The sequence below is a fragment of the Telopea speciosissima genome, chromosome 11 (assembly GCF_018873765.1).
Source record: "Telopea speciosissima isolate NSW1024214 ecotype Mountain lineage chromosome 11, Tspe_v1, whole genome shotgun sequence".
NCBI classification, from domain to species: Eukaryota; Viridiplantae; Streptophyta; class Magnoliopsida; order Proteales; family Proteaceae; genus Telopea; species Telopea speciosissima.
In genome coordinates, this window is record NC_057926.1 from 8,775,501 (window position 1) to 8,795,658 (window position 20,158).

Consider the following 20,158-nt stretch of genomic DNA (forward strand, 5'->3'; position numbering starts at 1 on the left):
TGAGGGATGGCGATGTGCGTCGAACACCTCCCTGAGGACCAGCCGGACGAGCTCACAGAAAGGTACGGAAGACCCGTGGAAGACCTCATCCTGTTTCCCCTCAGCGACGAAGAGTCAACAAAGATGGTACAACTCGAATCATTGCTGAGCGAGGAACAAAGGAATCAGTTTAGAAACTTCTTGAGGGTAAATGCCGACGTCTTTGCCTGGTCAGCCTCTGACATGCCCGGTATACCTCGATATATAGCCGAGCATCGACTACACATAGATCCGAGCCAAAAGCCAGTTCAACAGAAGAGAAGGAACTATGCCCTTGATTGTCAAGCCACCATCAAGGAAGAAGTAGAGAAGCTACACCGATCAGGATTCATCCGAGAAGAAAAATTCCCAATTTGGCTGGCGAACGCCGTTATGGTTCCCAAGCCGAATGGAAAATGGAGGATATGCGTTGACTACACCGACCTTAACAAGGCCTACCTAAAAGACAAGTACCCGCTACCTCGGATTGATCTCTTGATTGACGCCATGGCAGGGCACGGAATGCTGAGCTTCATGGATGCGTCGTACACGCCATTCCGAACTGACCAAGAAAATTTTTGCTACAAGGTCATGCCGTTTGGATTAAAGAATGCCAGAGCAACATATCAACGGCTGGTGAACTATATATTCCATGAGTAGATCGGAAGAAACATGGAAGTCTACGTGGACGACATGTTAGTCAAGAGCTTAAAGGCTGAGCACCACTTGGCCGACCTAGAAGAGGCCTTCGGCGTGCTAAGGAAGAACCAAACGACACTGAACCTCACCAAGTGTGCATTCAGCGTGACCTCAGGAAAGTTCCTTGGCTTCATGGTCTCCGTCAGAAGCATCAAAGCCAATCCGGTGAAAATCAAGACCATCCAAGAGATGAGCCCTCCAAGGAATATCCGAGAAGTACAAAGGCTAAACGGATGAGTGGCAGCATTAGCACGATTCATGTCGAGATTGGGCGATAAGTGCCTACCGTTCTTCAAGGCCCTCAAGAACACCCGGAACCCGAAGGACTTCATTTGGTCAGACAAATGTCAACAAGCTTTTGAAGAGCTGAAGAAATACTTGGAGAACTCGGCCTCTTCTCAGCCGACCCGAACCAAAAGAAGAGCTTCAAGTTTATTTAGCCGCTACCCCAGTGGTGGTCAGTGCGGTGTTGGTTAGGGAAGAAGGCCGAGCTCAAAAGCTTATATACTACATCAGCCATGTTCTTGTCGACGTTGAGATGAGATACTCCAAGTTCGAGAAGGTAGCATTCGCTCTCATCATGGCCGTGAGAAAGCTAAGGCCATACTTTCAAGCTCATCTGATTGCCGTACTAATTGACTAGCCTCTCAAGAAGATATTACACAAACCCGACGTGTCAGGGCAGCTGATCACCTGGGCTATCGAGCTGAGTGAGTATAATATAAGCTATCGCCCGAGGACCATGATAAAAGGGCAAGCCCTTGCCGACTTCACCGCCAAATGCACAATGCCCGACCTCGAGGTCGAGGAAGAGAAGACAACTGAAGAAGCCAATGTGGAAGATAAGGCCGACCCGACTTGGACCATGAACTTTGACGGCTCGAGCAACCCCGGAGGAAGCGGGGCTGGGCTGATCCTGGTGAGCCTCGAAAGGTTTTGCATCCAATATGCTCTAAGGTTCAAGTTCCCAGCCTCGAATAATGAGACCGAATATGAGGCCCTCCTGGCCAGACTCCGAGTAAACAAAGCGATAGGCGTCAAACAATTGAGGGTACGAGGAGACTCGTAACTCGTGGTCAACAAGGTTAACGGAGACTATGAGGCAAAAGACGAAAAAATGATAGCCTACTTGAATCGAGCTCGGGAGTTGATTTTTGAGCTCGAGCACTTTGAGATGATCCGAGTGTCGAGAAAAGAGAACGTCGTGGTCGACACCCTGTCTAGGTTGGTCGAGGCCGACTCCCAAATCTGAGCCAATTAGTATATATTGAGATTTTGGAGAAGCCATCCTTACAAGAAGAAAGCGTCAAACACATTGAGGAGGATAGGCCGACCTGGATGGATCCCATTGTAAATTATCTAAAGAATGACCAGCTCCTGGAGAATCGAGAAGAAGCGAGGAAAGTCAAAATCTAAGCTACCAAGTACACAATGATCGATGGGGCGCTCTATAAGAAAGCCATCTCAGCGCCCCTTCTCCGATGCCTCGGGCTGAAGGGTGCTGAGTATGCCTTGGCCGAAGTGCACGAAGGAATATGCGGGAGCCACATGGGTGGCCAAGCTCTAACATACAAGATACTCAGGCAAGGATTCTGTTGGCCAAGAATGCAAGAAGAGGCCATGAGGTATGTGAAGACATGCGAGAAGTGCCAGCTGTTTGCACCAATCCCGAGCGACAAAGATGACCTCAATGCTGAGCCCAATCCATTTTGCTATGTGGGGGATTGATATTCTCGGAGATTTTACCCCGGCATCGAGAAACAGAAAGTACGTGGTGGTGGTAATCGATTACTTCACCAAGTGGGTCGAGGCTGAGCCCCTTGCAACCATCACCGAGAAGTGCGTGAAAAAGTTCTTCCGAGATAAGGTCATCTACCGGTTCGGACTACCAAAAGTACTCATCACGGACAATGGTGCGTAATTCAACAACCCAGCCTTCTGAGAGTTCTGCGAGCACTTCTATATCGACTTTCGACCAGTCTCAGTAGCTTATCCACAAGCAAATGGACAAGTAGATGTGTCCAACCAAACCCTACTCGTCGGCATCAAGAGAAGGTTAGATGAGGCCAAAGGAAAGTGGGTGGAAGAGCTCCCAAGTGTCCTATGGGCATATAGGACGACTACAAGAAAGCCCATCGGGGAGAGCCCTTTTTTGTTAGCAAATGGGACTGAGGCCCTCACCCCAATCGAGGTCATGGCATCATCATACAGAGTGCTCAACTTCGATGAGAAGACCTATGAAGATGGGCTGAGGGCCAACCTTGACTTCCTCAACGAAGTTCGAGAAAATGCCCTACTTCGAAACACGACATACCAGCAGAGGACAGCGAAATACTATGACTCAAGGGTGAAAGAGCTGCATTTTCGCCAAGGGGACCTCATCCTCAGAAAGGTCAACGCGTCCCAGCCGAAGCGATAAGGAAAATTGGCACCAAATTGGGAAGGCCCGTACATAGTCTCCAAGCAAATTCGCCTAGGAACGTATCGCTTGCAGACTTCGGGGGGCAAGAAGGTACCGAGGCTGTGGAACTCAAAAAATTTGAAGAAATTTTTTTAGTAGTCTTCTTAGATTTTCTGCTCGACATGGTCTATAACGAGCATATTTTGTACCCCGCTTCAGCCTCGACGTTGACGATTCAATAAAACAAAGTCTTTCTCCACTACTTAGCGTACTTTCAAACTCCAAGCATGCCGAGTCATAAGACCAGTCCTAATAGACTTGACCGACGTCAAAGACCAACCCTCATAGGTCGGCAACCAAGTCATAAGACCGGTCCTCATAGACCTGGCCGACCTCAAAAAGACCGACCCTCATAGGTCGGCAACCAAGTCATAAGACCGGTCCTCATAGACCTGGCCAACGTCAAAGACCGACCCTCATAGGTCGGCAACCAATTCATAAGATCGGTCCTCATAGACCTGGCCGACCTAAAAAAGATCGACCCTCATAGGTCGGCAACCAAGTCATAAGACCGGTCCTCATAGACCTGGCCGACCTTAAAAAGACCGACCTTCATAGGTCGGCAACCAAGTTATAAGACCGGTCCTCATAGACCTGACCGTCGTCAAAGACCGACCCTCATAGGTCGGCAACCAAGTTGTAAGACCGGTCCTCATAGACCTGGCTAACCTCAAAGACCGACCCTCATAGGTCGGCTAAATCAAAAGACCGACCCACATAGTTCGGTGACTAGACCAACAAACATAAATTCTCACCACAGCCGAGCCGAATGAAAGCCAAAAAGCAAACAAAAATATCCAAGGCATTGTGCTCAGCCATAAAGTCAGCTCGGCCGCACAACCAATCAAGTGGTAGCTGGACCGAGCTAATCGGTGAAAATGATAAGTTAATAAAGATGGACGACAACATGACCTCGGCCAACCGCACACGATTAATGACCAAGTGATCAGGCCGACCTGACCAACCCAGCACAACATAGCTAAAAAACAACCAAGTCTTGGAACTCGGCTAAGAGGCCGGGTCGGCTGATCGGCCACGACATACAGACAGTCAAGAACAGCACATGCAAGGAAAGAAAGACAAATGAGTGCCGAGCTCAAACATTTAGACAATTTGTAAAAAGAAAGTTTTCTATTCATTAAAGGCCGATAGCCCGGCATGGTTACAAAAAGGGGGCAACTCGGCCCCGTACGTACAAAAAAAAAAAAAAGAGAGAATTTATCCAAAACCTCACGCAGGGGGATGTGTACATCAAAAGAAGAAAAAGGAACCTAGAGCTCGACGGTGTGGAGGGGGTCCTCGACGGCGTCCTCGGCAACCTCATCCTGGGGAACGGTCACGGTTAGGCCGACCTGGTTGACCTCCACCCCAACATCGTCTCCCAACTCTTTGACCACAGTGGTCGCATCATCATCAAATTGGGAAAGTTTGAGGGTGGGGTAGACGACCTTTATCTCCTTCAAGAGGTCGGCCCGACCAGCCTCATAACCCTCGCCGTACGACGGCTTCCTTATTTGATGGCATACCTCGGTGTGTTCCTCCTACATGAGGTACTCGATAACAACATTGGCTCGAGCCTGTGTCAGGTCGTCCCTGGCCTTCTTCTTGGCTCGGTCGAGCTGAGCCTTCAAGACCTCGACCTCTTCCCCCCACTTTGCCGCTTTCTCCTCCAGGGCCTTGACCTTCTCCTCAGCCTCGACGAGCTTCGCGACAACCTTGCGACACCCCACCATGGCCTCGCGAGCCTCTTTATTGGCCTGCTCGATCTAGACCTTGAGAGAGTCATTCGCGGTTAGAAGCCGCTCAAAATGGAGCATGGTCTCCACTGCCTTGGCGAAGCCCTGTAAGAAAATAGCCGACCCAAGATAAGATCAGGTCATACCAGTCGGGTCAAATTAGAGAAGCCAAGCAGGAAACTCACCATGTTGAAGTCCTGGAAGAGAGTGGAGAGGAGCTCGGGGTCGTACAGCACCTTGAGCTTCTCCTTATCGATCGAGAGCCGACCCGCATCTAGCCACTCCTTGGCATGCACGGCCAAGGTCAAAGCTGAGTCCCCTGAAAAGAGCCTCCAAGTCGGCTAAAGTGGACAGTTGCTGGCCGAGGTCCTTCCCAAGATTAGCTGAGCTATATGGGGAGGCAGGGCCACTGACGGAGGATTGCCACCTATTAAGTTAACAGAGATCATCTTGGACCGCTTGGGGTCCCTCGGCGGGCTCGGCTCTCCCCTCTGATCCTTCTCCTTCCTGGAAGGGCTCAGCGGGGCCTTACCCTTGTCGGCCTCAAGGCCGACCACTGCATCGGCTGGGCTCGGCAACATCGCCTTTCCCTTCTGCACCTTAGAAGACTTGCCTCGAGACTTCTTCTCGGTGTTCTTCCTCCTTCTGTCGGCAATGGTCTCGGCCCTGAGCCGAGCTGAATCCATTGGGGGAATGTGGCCAACCACTGCAAGAAAGACAGAACGTTAGAAGCATACCAAAAAAGAAAGAAGACTAAGTAAATGGGTCAGCTCGGGCAACAGAAACCGGCTTAGCTCGAACTCCTACCAGGGGTCATATGCCACCTTTGAAGGAACCCCTCGTCCTGAAGCTGGAGGACGTTGAAGGGCTAACACTGGAGGATCAGATCGACCGAGGTCAACTCGTTCTCGATCAGGGGAAAGACCCTATTGACGTAGTTCAAGTGGATCTCCTTCCACTAAGCTCGGAGAGGGCTGTTTGGAATGGAAGCAAAGAAAAAGTGAGGCTTCCAAAACTTATTGAAGCTCGGCGTACCAACTAAAAACTTGTGGCTACTCAGGGCCACACTCTTCCTAGTTCGGCGGGTGAAATAGTACCACCCCTTCTCTGGCGACTTCTTCAAGAAAAAGAGCTGAGAGAAAAGCGATAAGCTTGCACCTCGGCCCATCTCATAAAATAGGGCATAGAAGCCATACACGGCCAGCCAGGAGTTCAGCACAAGCTGACCTGGGGACAGGTGGAAGTGGTCTAAGATCTGGTCCACCAGGTCGAGCATGAGGAGCCTGAAGGTGTACTTGAAAGGTAGCTCGTACAAAGCCACCTCGCCGGGCCTGATATAGCAGGCCATCTCCCCTAGGTTGGGAGCTCGGAGCTGGATGTTCTCAGGGATGGCATAGGTCATCCTGAGGTGGTTGAGGTCGGCATCCGTGATTATGCTCGGGACGGTGCCGATACTCCCTTCTTCGGGTTTAGGGGCGTCAGCGGACGAGTTGATCGAACCAACCCCCCCTTTTGAAGAACTATCCTTACTGGACTCCTCATCATCGGACGAGGACGATCCGGAGCTCTCAGCTCGGTCTTCGGGAATTGGTTGGGCCTTGAGGCTAGACTCCAGAGGCAATGGAAGCTCGGCAACGTTGGCCTGACAAGGCTCCACTACACCGGGCATGTCCAAAGTCAAGCCCAACAAGTCTATCATGGGAGAACGAGCTAGAAGCTCTCGGTTCGGACTCGTGCCCTCTGCCGCCCCGGTGAGCACCTCGCCCACATGACTACTACCAACTGACATGCTGGGCGGAGAGGACTTACTGGTTGAAGAAGAGCTTAAGACAAGCTGAATACGAATGAAGAAAGAGCCGAGCTGAGCACGAACTAGAGAGCACCGAGCACGAACTAGAGAGCACCGAGCACGGTAGAGCTGAGAAATCCAAGCTAGCCAAGCAGTCAACAACTTGCAGCAGTGAAGAATGAACAGGGAGGAGTCGCCTATTTATAACTCTTAGGTTGAACTCATCCAACGGCCAAGGAGAGTTCAGCACGATTCAACGATCTAAATCAAAAGACGATTCGAATTCCAGAGCTCATTTGTGACGATGGATGACATGGCACTGATAGCTCAGCTGTCAGATCGTACAACGTCATGTCGCTAACAAAGTAAGGTCGGCTCGACCACAAGAAGAACTAGCCGAGCTGACCAAAAAACTTCACTCATCAGTGTTGGACCGACCCCTGATGAGTCGGGGGGCCTGTGATACAGCATAAAATCACCTCACCAGTCAGAAGCCGCCAAGTGGCCAAGCCGAGGTCACCCCAAGAACCGAACCGAGCTGAATCAGAAACCAGGCTGATCTACTCTCCATCAAGTCGCATGGCTGGACCGAGCACTCGGTTGAGCCCACGACACATCACCCATGTCGACCTCCCTGGTCGAGCATACACAGGACGGCCTAGGCCGAGGTGACTGCCGAGATCGACCTCCCATGCCGACCTCTATGGCCGACCTCCGAGGCCGAGCCCTCCACCAAGGTCATCACAACAGCCCGCCAGGAATCGCGGAGCCACGTCAGCACATCCCAAAAATCACAGGATAAGGATCGAGCTATGATCGTAACACGATATGGAATCCCGCCAAGTATGGACTCTTACCTTAGTAAGAGTCCGACCCCAAAAATGATTCTCCACACCACTCTATGCGATAGAGCCTTCCAAAAGAAGGACTCCTACCACACCAGGACTCTCCCAACCGCCTCACCTCATCCTCACTCTATAAATACCCAGGTATGAAGCACCATAGAGGATCTCACTTTTTACTAGCTGTTACGCTGTTGCACTGGAGACCTGACTTGAGTGTCGGAGATTCCCATGCCAGAGCCACACCGGCTTTCTTGCGCTCACTCGTCTTTTTGCAAGCTCATCCGTGGGTGAACCGACGACGGAGGTTTTCACACGCAACAGATCCTATATCAGAAAAGATTGTAGTTAACATGTTATATTAAAATTTTTCTTTGAGACTTACAATCTTGGAGATAACAAATTTTTTTAATCTATTCTTCTGGGAGAGGACTTGACTGCTGTAGCTCCTCTTTGTATCCAACTTGACGTTGCTGGACCCCTGCCCAATGCGGCTGATATATCTAGAAGATTTTCTTTTTCAAAACTTGCGCTCATTAGAAGATATCTTTAAATTTTATTTGGGTAAATTACACGGACCTCCCTTGAGTTTTGTCTTAAATACACGCACACCCTTGTGTTTCCAAAATATACAGTCTAACTCATTTGACTAACACCATTAACTGAAAAACGCAAATTACGAATTTAACCTTTCACTAAAAGCGAAAAAACACAAATTATGAAATTACCCCTTTCACTAAGGTTATCCCTGTCACTAAAAGCAAAACCTTTCTCCCTAAAATCAACACTTGTCCCTTCATCATTTCCAAGCTCGACTGCACAAATAAAACAAATTAATTCATAAATCTGTTCTCATTGTAAGGATCCCTTGGAAAAAAAAAACCCTTATACCAGTTGTAGCAGTGCTAACAATTGGTCTTGCTTTGCTTCAATTTCCTGTCTTTGCAATGTGAACTCCATTTGATGAAGACTAATTTAAAACAACTACTAATGTTTCGGAATCTGAGTATATAGTCAGCCACTTAAACTGTAAACTTCGAGCCATCAGTAAAGCATCCCGGATTGCTTCCACTTCCATTGATGCAATACAAATTCCACTGCTATGCTTACATTTTGCTGCAACAATTTTTACACATGTTATCCTTTATAATGAAATCCCTGCCACAAAAATATGTGTTAGCTTTCCTTGCACCATCAATAAAAATGATATTTATTTGAAGAGGGGATGGTAATATGGAAAATAAACCAATAGGACAAATATGATACCCAAGTGTTTCCTTATCGAGGCTCATTCACCCCTCTTCAACTGAATGATGAAATGCCTATATGGTATAAATCAAAGATTTTTTTTGGTAAAAAGGAATAAATCAAAGATGGATTAAAATGATTAAAGACAACTCGATTGCAAGCTTTCCAAATTTGCCAAAGAAAGCCAACCCATTGAATAAAAACATCATTTGAATCTAGATAAATAGAAGAGGTATTCAGAAAAAACGGAATGAAATCTTTCATGTTATCACCTTGGATTTCGGACATGATCTAGTTAGTCATGTGTCAAATTTCAAAGTCTAATTCAATTAAGGGAAAAGACTGGGTATGCTAGCAGCATACCGTAAGCTAGCACCCTATATATCTTTTCTCTCTTCCTCCCTTTGAGGAGTAAGGGAGTCATTTAAAAGGGGGAATAGAGAGATAGACATATAGAGTGCTAGCATACGGTGTACCGCTAGCATACCGATCACTCTCCCCTCAATTAAATACCCCCTTTTGTACATCCTGTGTATGTCCATACATGTTTACCAGTAAGTACTCTGCACATTATTGTACATTCTTCCAACTCTAAGTGGAAACAGATGGTTTAAATTTTAAAAAAAAAATTGTAAAAATAAATGGCTCAGATTTGTATTAACATTTTCGGACATGATCTAGTTAGCCAGATTTGTATTCTTCCATTTTACACAGATAACTACCCGAAGAAAATTTGGTCAAAACTTTTACCCTTTGAAGCAAATGATGTTCCTTCTCTAACCCCACCTTCTATCTTTTGCACATTTAAGGGTGGATGCATGCATGTGCCCACACATTAGTTTTTCCTTGACAGCCATGCAGATAACATTTTTCCTTTTCAAAGATATATCATAAAGATAAAATTCATGCCAAGTGTTGTTGAATAGTTACTAAACGGCATGCATATGTTATGAGAAATGGATACCTGGATAAACAAAATCATCATATATTGCTGGCTTGATTTTTGTTTATAACTTTTCATTGCCTAGAAGTATTCACTAACACTATTTTTTTGCTTTTCACCCTCATTTTAAATGTCATTTATTAGAGTATGAGCAAAGGATTTTCAATGACGAGACTAATATATTGGAGAGCAATCAAAGGAATTTGTTTGGTAAGTATATATTTTATCTTAGACGTTAATTATCTTTTTCTCTTACCTTTTTAACTTTGTCTATATATTTGTCATTAGAATATGAGAAAGAATTACTCCACTGATACATTGGAGAAAACCAATCAAAGGAATTTGTTTCGTAAATACATTTATCTTAAATCTCTAAAATACATTTTCTCTTAAATATTTAATTTTTAAATGAAGCAATTAATTGTATTTACCATATGAAAATAAGATAAAATTCTACAAAGGACAACCCAAACCCAACCCTCTCTCCCACCCTTCTCTCCCTCTAGGAGCTTTAATCTTTTTTTTTTTTTGGATGAAAGTGTAATCACACAAATCACACACCAATCCCAAAAGGTTAACCGACTTTTAGGACCATGGAATGATGGATATACACAACACACACCACACTCACACACCTGATGTGAGACTAAACCCACACACCCCTTCTTTTTTTGATGAAAGTGTAATCACACAAACCATACACCAATCCTAAAAGATTAACTGACTTTTAGGACCATAGAATGACGGATATACACAACACACACTACCCTCACACACCCGATGTGGGACTAAACCCACACACCCCTTCTTTTTTTTATGAAAGGGGGTAATCACACAAACCACACACCAATCCCAAAAGGTTAACCTTATATTCTCACTCACTTGAGCATCTCAAAAAATTGACATACGCTCATCATTATGCCATCTGTTGGGGCAACCCCATAAGTTCCCATAAACATATTCTCATTTAATCGTTTCCTTTCAATATGTCCATTTATCCATATCAACATCCCAATCTCATCCTGACAGTCTAACCATGAAGCATGGCAGGTGTAAATTTTTATCTTCTTTTTGTTGTCACCATTGAGGATAAAATAGTAAAAAATTGACATTATCTATATAAAAATATCTACTTGATAGAAAATATGTAGGTTGACTAGGTTCTGAATTGAGAATAGACCTTATAGCTACAAAACTTAATAGATGGGACACAAATTAGAGGACAATCATTAGGAATGATTTGTTTGATTGATACTAATTATGATTATTACAAAGTTGGCTTAATTTGAATTTATAAATAGTAACTAAACAAAAACTATAAGAATGCAAAAAAATAACAATAATAATTTCATATACATAGTTTATGTTTTTGCATGTTTCATAATTCCATGTACATAGTTTTGTTTTTACATGTTTCCTGAACTAGACCTATTATGTGCTTGTATACATGTCAACATATGCCGGTTCTTTTGGTAGTAGCGGATTATTTACTTTTTATCTGTTTCACCATACTTTCCTTGAACCTGCATCTTTTATGTGATGGAATTTTTTTTTATTTTTTATTTTTGATAATCATATGTCATGGGAACATGTTGGTTGAATAAATAGTCATTAATTATTGGATCATCAATAGATGCAATTTCTTCTTCTGGAACTACTCATTTAAAGTTGGCTTGTTCTAGGGTTTTATAGGGAGACAAAGTTGCATTATATGTTGTAAGCATATTTTCTTTTCTCAGCTCTAGTCCTGTAAAATTGGGTGCTAATGATTTGGGGATAATAACAGGAAACACCATCTTTGCGAATCAGAGGTACGGCTACATATATTATGACTCTTCCAAGACCCCATAATGGCAGAAACCTCGAGCATTGAGTATCCCTTTTTTACTTGGGAAGAAAAAACCATAATGTTCATTAGTGCACAAGGACATTTGATCCTATGATGAGTCAAGATCATCAATACAAATTTCGCGTGTCTTAAGTTTTATTTTTTCCTCCTCTTCTGTCTTTTGTGAGAAATCTTTTTGCTTCCTCAGGCTGAAAGAGTTTCAGGAGGAAGTAGTAGGTTGGGGTAAAGTAGAGAATCTCTGCTATTTCGATCTGACTCGCTCGTTTAAAACAATAGATCGTTCACTTCTTATAGGGAAACTCGCTCTTGTTCTGAGGGATCCCCGTCTAATGAAGCTTATTAATTCCTTTCTGAACATCTCATTTTCTAGGTTGAATGCAAAATTATGTTGGATTTTTGTTGAAACAACTGAAGATTCACTACAGTCTAATACATCTTGTGTTAACATACAATATATAGTTGTTGCCTCTAAAGTAAAATACTTTCTTTCTCAAAACATGGCTCATCAAAAGATCTCTTTAAATTTTATTTTTTTTGTTTTATTCTACCTAATGAATTATGGAGGATTTTGATGACCCTCCAATTGGACCCTTGAATCCACATTCTAGTCTAGGAAGCGGTCCTGACAGCAAACTACTGTCATGATTTTTTACATTTACTGTTTAATGACATTTTTGTTTAATAGCCTCGTGTTTTTATTTATTATAACCTATCATATACAATTCGAAAGTGAATCAATGTGATAGAGAACCTACATCCATCCCATCCATTAAGTCTGAGCCTGAAAGAAATACTGTAAATTCCTTGAATTTGACTTTAAAGTTTAGCCCTGAATGAAGTACTATAAATTCCTTGGATTTGAGTTTAAAATTTAGGATAAATTACAAAAATGAAACTAAATTCCATTATAATGAACTGGTATTCTTATAACTTGATAAAATCTTAGAGATACTTTTTTTAACATTCATTGTGCTAGAAATCAAAAAAAAAAAAAAAAAAAAAACATTCATTGTGCTTGTTTCAAGCTGAAACTTGACCAATGAGGTGATTGTAGGGTTATCTTTCAAGTGGACCCAGTATAAGAAAAGCATGGCTTCATGAAACAAAAGATCCAAAATCACAACCATGGTCATTATATTTGGCTTAAAAAATTTAAAAAAAAAAAAAAACAAAAGAAAATCCTAAAATCCTGATGCTAAATTCCATTATATAGTGAATTGGTATTCTTATAACTTGATAAAACAGTTGGATCCAATGTACTGGGCTACTAATAAGTCACACCCATACAAATTAAGAACTACAATGCTAGTTTTCTCCAACTTCCAAAAAAGGTAATCCAAACGAACTGCGATGGGAATGTCCGATCGGGTGGACAACTATGTGACCGCGGCAAGGGCATAGCATCCAATAATTGGATTTCCTAGAGTCCAGGTTGGAAGGCCTCGATGTAGGGGCACCTTTGCGTAAGTACGGTTTCTCACCATTCGAAATTTGCCACCTAATCACTGAAGAAGTTTAGGTGAATGAGTTCACCAGAGTCACGCCCAAGCTTCTCAAAGCAGTGTCGACATTGGCCATAGGGCAAGTTCTATCAGAAGAAATCTCTTTTATCCATATAGGGGGAGACACTGATGATAGTACGGATGAAGCTGATGACCTAGAAGTCCATGAAGAGTGGATGGAATATGCTGAAGAAAAGTAAGACCCTGCAACAATCAAAGAGGGATTCTATACAATGGATTGGGTAAACAACATCGGGAATGATGATAGTGATGGTCCAACCAATCTCATCCAGCCCATTCTGCTGAGTGATGATGAAAGCAGAGATGATGAGGAGATATTATCCCAAGAAGCCCCAAGAGGTGAGTGGACTGTGTCTAGAGAAGACTTCGAACGTTGGAGCATGAGCGTGTTCTATCAGATATCAGACATACTAGACATCTCCACTAATACCCTAGAAGTCCTCTACAAGGCTACTTCTCTATTTCCAGATCTGGTGTGCAGCAGTTTCGCGGTGTGTTGTGAAAGATTAGTAATGCCAAATGAGAATGATGTGCTCGCTCGGACTTTTCACGAGTTGAAAAACATGGCGTGGTTGGCCAATGCCCTGGCACATGATCTGTTTGGAGCCCCTCCGAAGGACCTTCTCCTATATTCAGACACTTTATCTTACCTTGAACCATCCAAGAGAAGTGAAACATCGAAATCATGGGTCAATGACATTAATTTGGGAGAATTTCACATAGACCCAACCGACAACATCCATCCAATGGAGGTTGACGATGAAGAGGATTCAGAAGGAGAAGATTCACCCGAAGAAAGTGAAGACGAGCAAGAAATTGGGCCTAGAGAGTCAGATGACGAAGAACCTGAACGGGATGAAGAAACTGAGGAAGAAAGTTTTGGTGAAGGGGAAGAGCCTTATTGGCCAGTAACACGTCTCAAAAAGTATGAGAATATTTCTGGGCCAGCCCCATGGCCTTTATCATTTTAGGTGAACAAGATCCGCAGGAATGTTGACAAAATTCAAAAGATGCTCGTAAGAATGGTGGTCATAGATGGCAAATATCAGGAGGAACTCCAACAATTGGAACCTGTTAAGGAGCAGTGGTCACTCCCTCAGGCAGTCTGCCGTTTAGAGAATTCTGTTAGATTGACTCTGGCCTTGGCACAGGATTTGTGTGGGACCTCTCCCTCTTCTCCTAACCACGGGAGCAGGGAACATTATGCATGGATAAAGGCATATGATGATTTCATTCTCTGTCATGTCAATGAAGAAAGATCGGCCCACAATCCGACAAGGGATATCCACCCAGTCATTTCAAGTCCTGAAGTAAGCTCAGAAAGTTCTGATTCACAAGAGGAAGAGAAGAACTGCCATTTCAACAAATCCTTGGCAGAAGCAAAGAAAATGTACCAAGCGGCCCTAGAGGGTTTTCAGGCCATAAGCCAACTGATCCCTAAGGATCCAGTAAGTCTTGATCATTACCGTATGGTCCAGCAAATTACTGAGAAGCAAGAAACCTTGTCTAGAATCCTAGGCCAAGCCCAAAAATCTATCATAGCCCTGGCAGATAAGGATGAAGAAGCAAAAAAGCGGGATCGTTCCAAAGGCCCCATTATCATCACAGATAGCGACATAGAACAAGATAGCCCCTGTCCGGTTGAACTAGTCATCAAAGAGCGGGTTTTAAAAGTCACAGAGACCAGAAGCACCAAGAATTTCAAGAACAAGGGGTTAACAATAGAAAAGTACCAGTCCAGCCAATCAAGTTCGACTGACGAACCAGAGAATCGAGTGTTGGACCAACTGAAGAAAGCTCAAGCTAATATCTCGATCTGGGGATTGCTAATGGCCTCACCAACTCATCGGGAGGCAGTTTTAAAGGCTCTCACTAAAGTACAGGTACCCATACAGATGGGGCCAAAGGAACTATCTCACATAGTAGGGGCTACTTATGCTATCCAATCACTATTTTTCTAAGAGGAAGACTTACCCCTAGGAGGGAAGAATCACAACAGAGCCCTCTATATCGCCGTGGAGTATAACAAAAATCAAGTCCCTCAAGTTCTGATAGACAATGGGTCCGCTCTCAATGTGATGCCTCTGAAAGCTGCAAGATGCATGAGTTTACCCCTTAACAAAATGAAGCCATCTAGCCAAACCATCAGGGCATATAATAATTCTAGAAGAGAGGTGATCGGGGTTCTCACCACCGATATCAAGGTAGGGCCCACCTATTTTACCATAGATTTCCAAGTCATTGACACCCAGGCATCTTTCAATATGCTGCTTGGAAGACCATGGTTACATTCAACAGGAGCCCTAGCATTAAGTCTCCACCAGAAGTTGGAGTTCCTACATGACCAAAAGATCATTACCATTTTTGGGGATACAGAGATGGTACATACTCTGGCCAACATAGAGGTGGGTCGTTTGCCCTTACCAGAGGTGCAATTGGGATGATTTGAAATCGGCAACATTTGCATTATTTTTGCAAGCGAAGAAGATTTAATCCCAGCCAAATTCCTGATGATGTGGAGTAAAGCTTTCGTGAAAATAATGAAGAATATGAAGTATTTCCCAGGGCTAGGATTGGGAAAGAGTCAGCAAGGAATCCCAACATTCCCAAAAATACACGCCAATGACAGCCAGTACGGTTTGGGTTTCGATCCAAGAAGGGATCTGAGGAAGAATGCCTTAAAACAAAGGAGCAGTGCAGCAAGTAGCACTCCTTACTTCAAGACTCTAAATGGGTACATCGTGAAGGAAGGGGAGAACTTTCCTTATTGTGGAAACCGAGAACCATGGTTTGATCAAGGGAAAGGTCGGCTTCAACCAGGGTTCGAGATATTCTTTGAAGATGAAGTAGACTGGATAGCCATGGAACTGGAACAAGCAAGCAAGGATGGAATCCAAGGAGATCAAAGGATTGATGAGCTATTCGAAGTAGCAGTAATCATCGAGGAAGAAGAAGAAGGGCCAGCACCGCAGCTCCTCATACAACCTCTTTAAGGATCAATGAGTCTGAAGTTGTAACCAGCTCTGATTTAGTCCTATCTGAGTCTGTTTCTTAATCTGTATTTGCTTTCCCTAAGGAAGTTAGAAAGTTCCAGTTTGTTGAGTCCATTTGTACTCCCTCTTTTATCATGAATGAAATTGTTGATTCTGAGTATGACTTGTCTCCTTTGTCTCCTTATTCTTCTAAGGACGATGATGTCCTCGAACATCACAACTTGTTGGAACAACTGGAGCAAAGAAAATCTCAATCCATCCGAGAGGACACTCATCTTATAAATCTGGGAACTGACCAATGCCCTCAAATGATCAAAATTGGTTCTTCTCTTAATAGTGACGAAATATCCTGAATGATCTCTCTCCTTGAGGAATTCGAGGAAGTCTTTGCTTGGTTCTACAAGGACATGCCCAGCATTGACCCAAAAATTGTGCAACACAGGCTACCCACATACCCAGACGCACGCCCTGTCAAAAAGAAGCCGAGACGGATGTGACCAAAATGGAGTGAGAAGATCAGGGAAAAAGTCATCAAGCAGTGGAACGTGGGATTCCTCCAAGTGACTCAATACCCTCAGTGGTTGTCCAATATAGTTTCGGTCCCCAAGAAAGATGGGAAGTTTAGAATGTACGTTGATTTTCGTGACCTAAATAAGGTCAGCCCCAAGGATGATTTCCCATTACCCCACATCGACATATTAGTCGACAATACTGCCGAGCATGCATTGCTGTCATTCATGGATAGATTCTCTGGATACAATCAAATTAGCATGTACCCGAAAGATCGAGAAAAGACGGCTTTCACCACACCATGGGGGACATTTTGCTATAAGATAATGCCCTTTGGATTAAAGAATGCTGAGGCAACTTATCAAAGAGCAGCTATGGCCATACTGCACGACATGATACACAAGGAAGTGGAGGTATATGTTAATGACATGATAGTCAAATCAACTGACCGGCAAGGTCATTTTATAGCATTGAAAAAATTCTTTGAGAGAATAAAAGAATTCAAGCTAAGGCTGAACCCCCAGAAGTGTGTGTTTGGAGCAAGAGCAGGAAAGTTGCTAGGTTTCCTCGTTAGTGAAAGAGGAATAGAGGTGGATCCTGACAAGATAAAGGTCATCACAGAAATGCCGCCATCAAGGACGGAGAAAGAAGTACGAGGATTTCAGGGCCGAATCCAATACATCAGTAAATTCATATCTTGCTTGATTGCAACATGTGAGCCCATCTTTAAGCTTTTTAGAAAGAAGGAACCAAAAGAATGGAATGATAAGTGTCAAGATGCCTTCATGAAAATTAAGGAGTATTTGGTCTGTCCCCCTATACTTATCCCACCAATATTAGGTGAGTCGTTGCTGTTATACCTATTGGTGGAGGAAACGTCAATAGGGTCGATGATGGCCCAGATCGATCAGAGAGATGGGGAAGAACATGTGATTTATTACTTAAGCAGAAAATTACTGGAATACGAAACTCGCTATACTCCAGTGGAAAAAACATGCACCTCTTTGGTTTGGGTAACTAAGAGACTGAGGCATTACATGGTATCTCATCCAGTCAAACTTGTCTCAAGGATGGATCCAACCAAATATCTCTTCGAGAAACCAACATTGACCAGAAGAATGGCCAGGTGGTTATTGTTACTGTCGAAATTTGATATAACCTATGTCAATCAAAAATTCGTAAAAGGGCGAGCAATCTCAAATCATTTGGCGGCATTTCCTGTGAAGACTGATTCACAGTCGACGGAGGATTCCTTCCCCGATGAAGATCTATACTTGGTAGAAGAAGACCAAAATGAAGGATGGCAATTATATTTTGATGGAGCTACAAATCAAAAGGGGTTTAGGGCAGGGGTATTGCTCGTAACCCCAGAAGATTTTTACTTACCCATAGCGTTCCGATTGGAATTCCGTTGCACCAATAATATAGCAGAGTATGAAGCCTGTGTCGTTGGGTTGGAAATGGCCTTGTCCGTAGGAGTGGAAAAGATCAGAGTCTTCGGAGAGTCCTCTGTTGTAATTTGTCAAATTCAAGGGAAATGGAGGACTAAGGACGAGAAGTTAAAGCCTTAGTAGGTATATTTGGAGCAATTGGCCCGATGCTTCAAAGAGGCTTCCTTTGAGTATCTACCCAAAGATAGCAACTGGTTTGTGGACGCCTTAGCCACTTTGGCCTCCATAGTGGAATGCGATCCTCGGGATTGAATTCGACCATTTTTGATAGAAAGAAGGACTAGCCTAGCCTACGGAGAGCCGGTCAATGTGCTCACCAAAGATGGTAGGCCTTGGTACGCCCCAATAGTTTATTACATCAGGGAAATGAGGTACCCTGAGCATTTCATAGAAGGGAAGAAAAGGCACCTGTGGAAATATGCTACCCAATTCTCCTTCAAGGGAACTTACTGTATAAAAGGTCTTATGATGGTATCCAACTGTTATGTGTGGATGAGGAGCAAGCTCAAGCCATTATGAAGGAAATCCACCAAGGAATATGCAGACCACACATGAATGCAAAGATGCTTGCCAAGAAGATACTCAGAATGGGATAATATTGGGCAACAATGGAAGCTGAGTGCGCCGTCTTCGTAAGACGAGGCCATCAATGCCAGATATTTGCCAACATTATTCACGTTCCTCCAACAGAGTTGCATTCGTTGAACGCCCCTTGGCCATTTTCTACTTGGGGAATTCACGTAATTGGGAAAATAATCCCGAAAGCCTCTAACGGACATCAATTCGTGTGGGTCGCCATCGACTATTTCACAAAATGGGTAGAAGCTCAGTCCTATGCAGTCTTGACCGCTACCAAGGTGGCAAAGTTCATAAAAGAAAATATCATTTGTAGATTCGGAGTACCTCAACAATTTTAGATCAAGGCTTGCACTTTCGAGGAAAAGTGGAAGAACTCTGCACCAACTTCAGCATTGAAAGGCATAAGTCTACAACTTACAGACCTCAAACCAATGGAGCAGTCAAAGCGGCCAATAAAAATATAAAGGCCATATTGCAGAAGATGGCAGATACGCATAATGACTGGGCGGAGAAGCTCCCATTGGGCTTATGGGCTTATCGAACATCGATCCGGGGCAACTCCGTACTCTCTTATATACGGAGTAGAGGCTGTACTGCCCATAAAAATTCAAGTCCCATCCCTTTGGGTTTACTCAACAGCCAATTGCCAGAAGAAGAATGGGTGAGAGCTAGATATAAAGAGCTCAATCTCCTGGTTGAAAAAAGGATGAAAGCCATGGATAATCTCAAGAAATACCAGCAAAGAATGGCTAGGGCGTTCAACAAAGGAGTGCGCCCTCGAAACATTGAGGAAGGAGATTTGGTCTTAAGGGAGCAAAGAACCCCAGTTCATGATCCGAGAGAAAAATTCCGGCCCTATTGGAGCAGTCCTTACAAAGTTAAAGCCATATTGCCAAGCAAGGCAGTTCAACTCGCTAACCTTGATGGAGAAGATCTTCGGGGATTAGTCAATATGGATCAATTGAAGAAATATTTTGTCTGAGTTTTTTAGTAACTTGAACTACGTTTGACCCGATTCTCCTCAAGGGATACGTAGGCAACTCGATGTATTCAGGTGCAGTCTCAAAAGAAAAAGGAAAAAAATAAAAAGAGTATATATATATATATATATATATATATATATATATACAAATAAAGAGGGCATTGTATTAGTGCATTCCGTAAGTCTGCTAGCTAGCATCCCTATAATTATGGTAAATCCCACCACTTGGCCTTCAATTCACTCTTCAGACCTGTAGTAAGCTAGGGTGGTTAGAGCTGGTTATTAACTAAAGACTTATTCTTGTTCAAGGTTCTAACAGGATCCTTGGTGCAGGTAGTATGTGAGGACCAAAGAAAGAAAGCCTAGACGAACAATTGCTCTAATGGACTCTCCGCATGCATATGGATGGTCCTACACTCCTAGATGATCTCCACTTATCGGTACTAGGAAGAATCAGATGCCTCAAGCTTCATCATGATTTACTCAGAGAAGTATAAAAATGTTGGGATCCTCAAGTCATGCCTTCCATTTCGGA

At 43.7% G+C, this 20,158-nt stretch overlaps 1 protein-coding gene across 1 annotated transcript; it reads left to right on the forward strand.

Moving 5' to 3' along the window:
• Positions 1–17,681: 17,681 nt before the first annotated feature.
• Positions 17,682–18,182, forward strand: LOC122644749. Its single transcript, XM_043838136.1, has one exon. It carries the CDS (start codon positions 17,682–17,684, stop codon positions 18,180–18,182), a length of 501 nt encoding a protein of 166 aa, XP_043694071.1.
• Positions 18,183–20,158: the final 1,976 nt, after the last annotated feature.

What these genes read in the sequence shown, in the direction of transcription:
- LOC122644749 (XM_043838136.1), top strand. Translation starts at nt 17,682, where the DNA reads ATGGATCCAACCAAATATCTCTTCGAGAAACCAACATTGACCAGAAGA.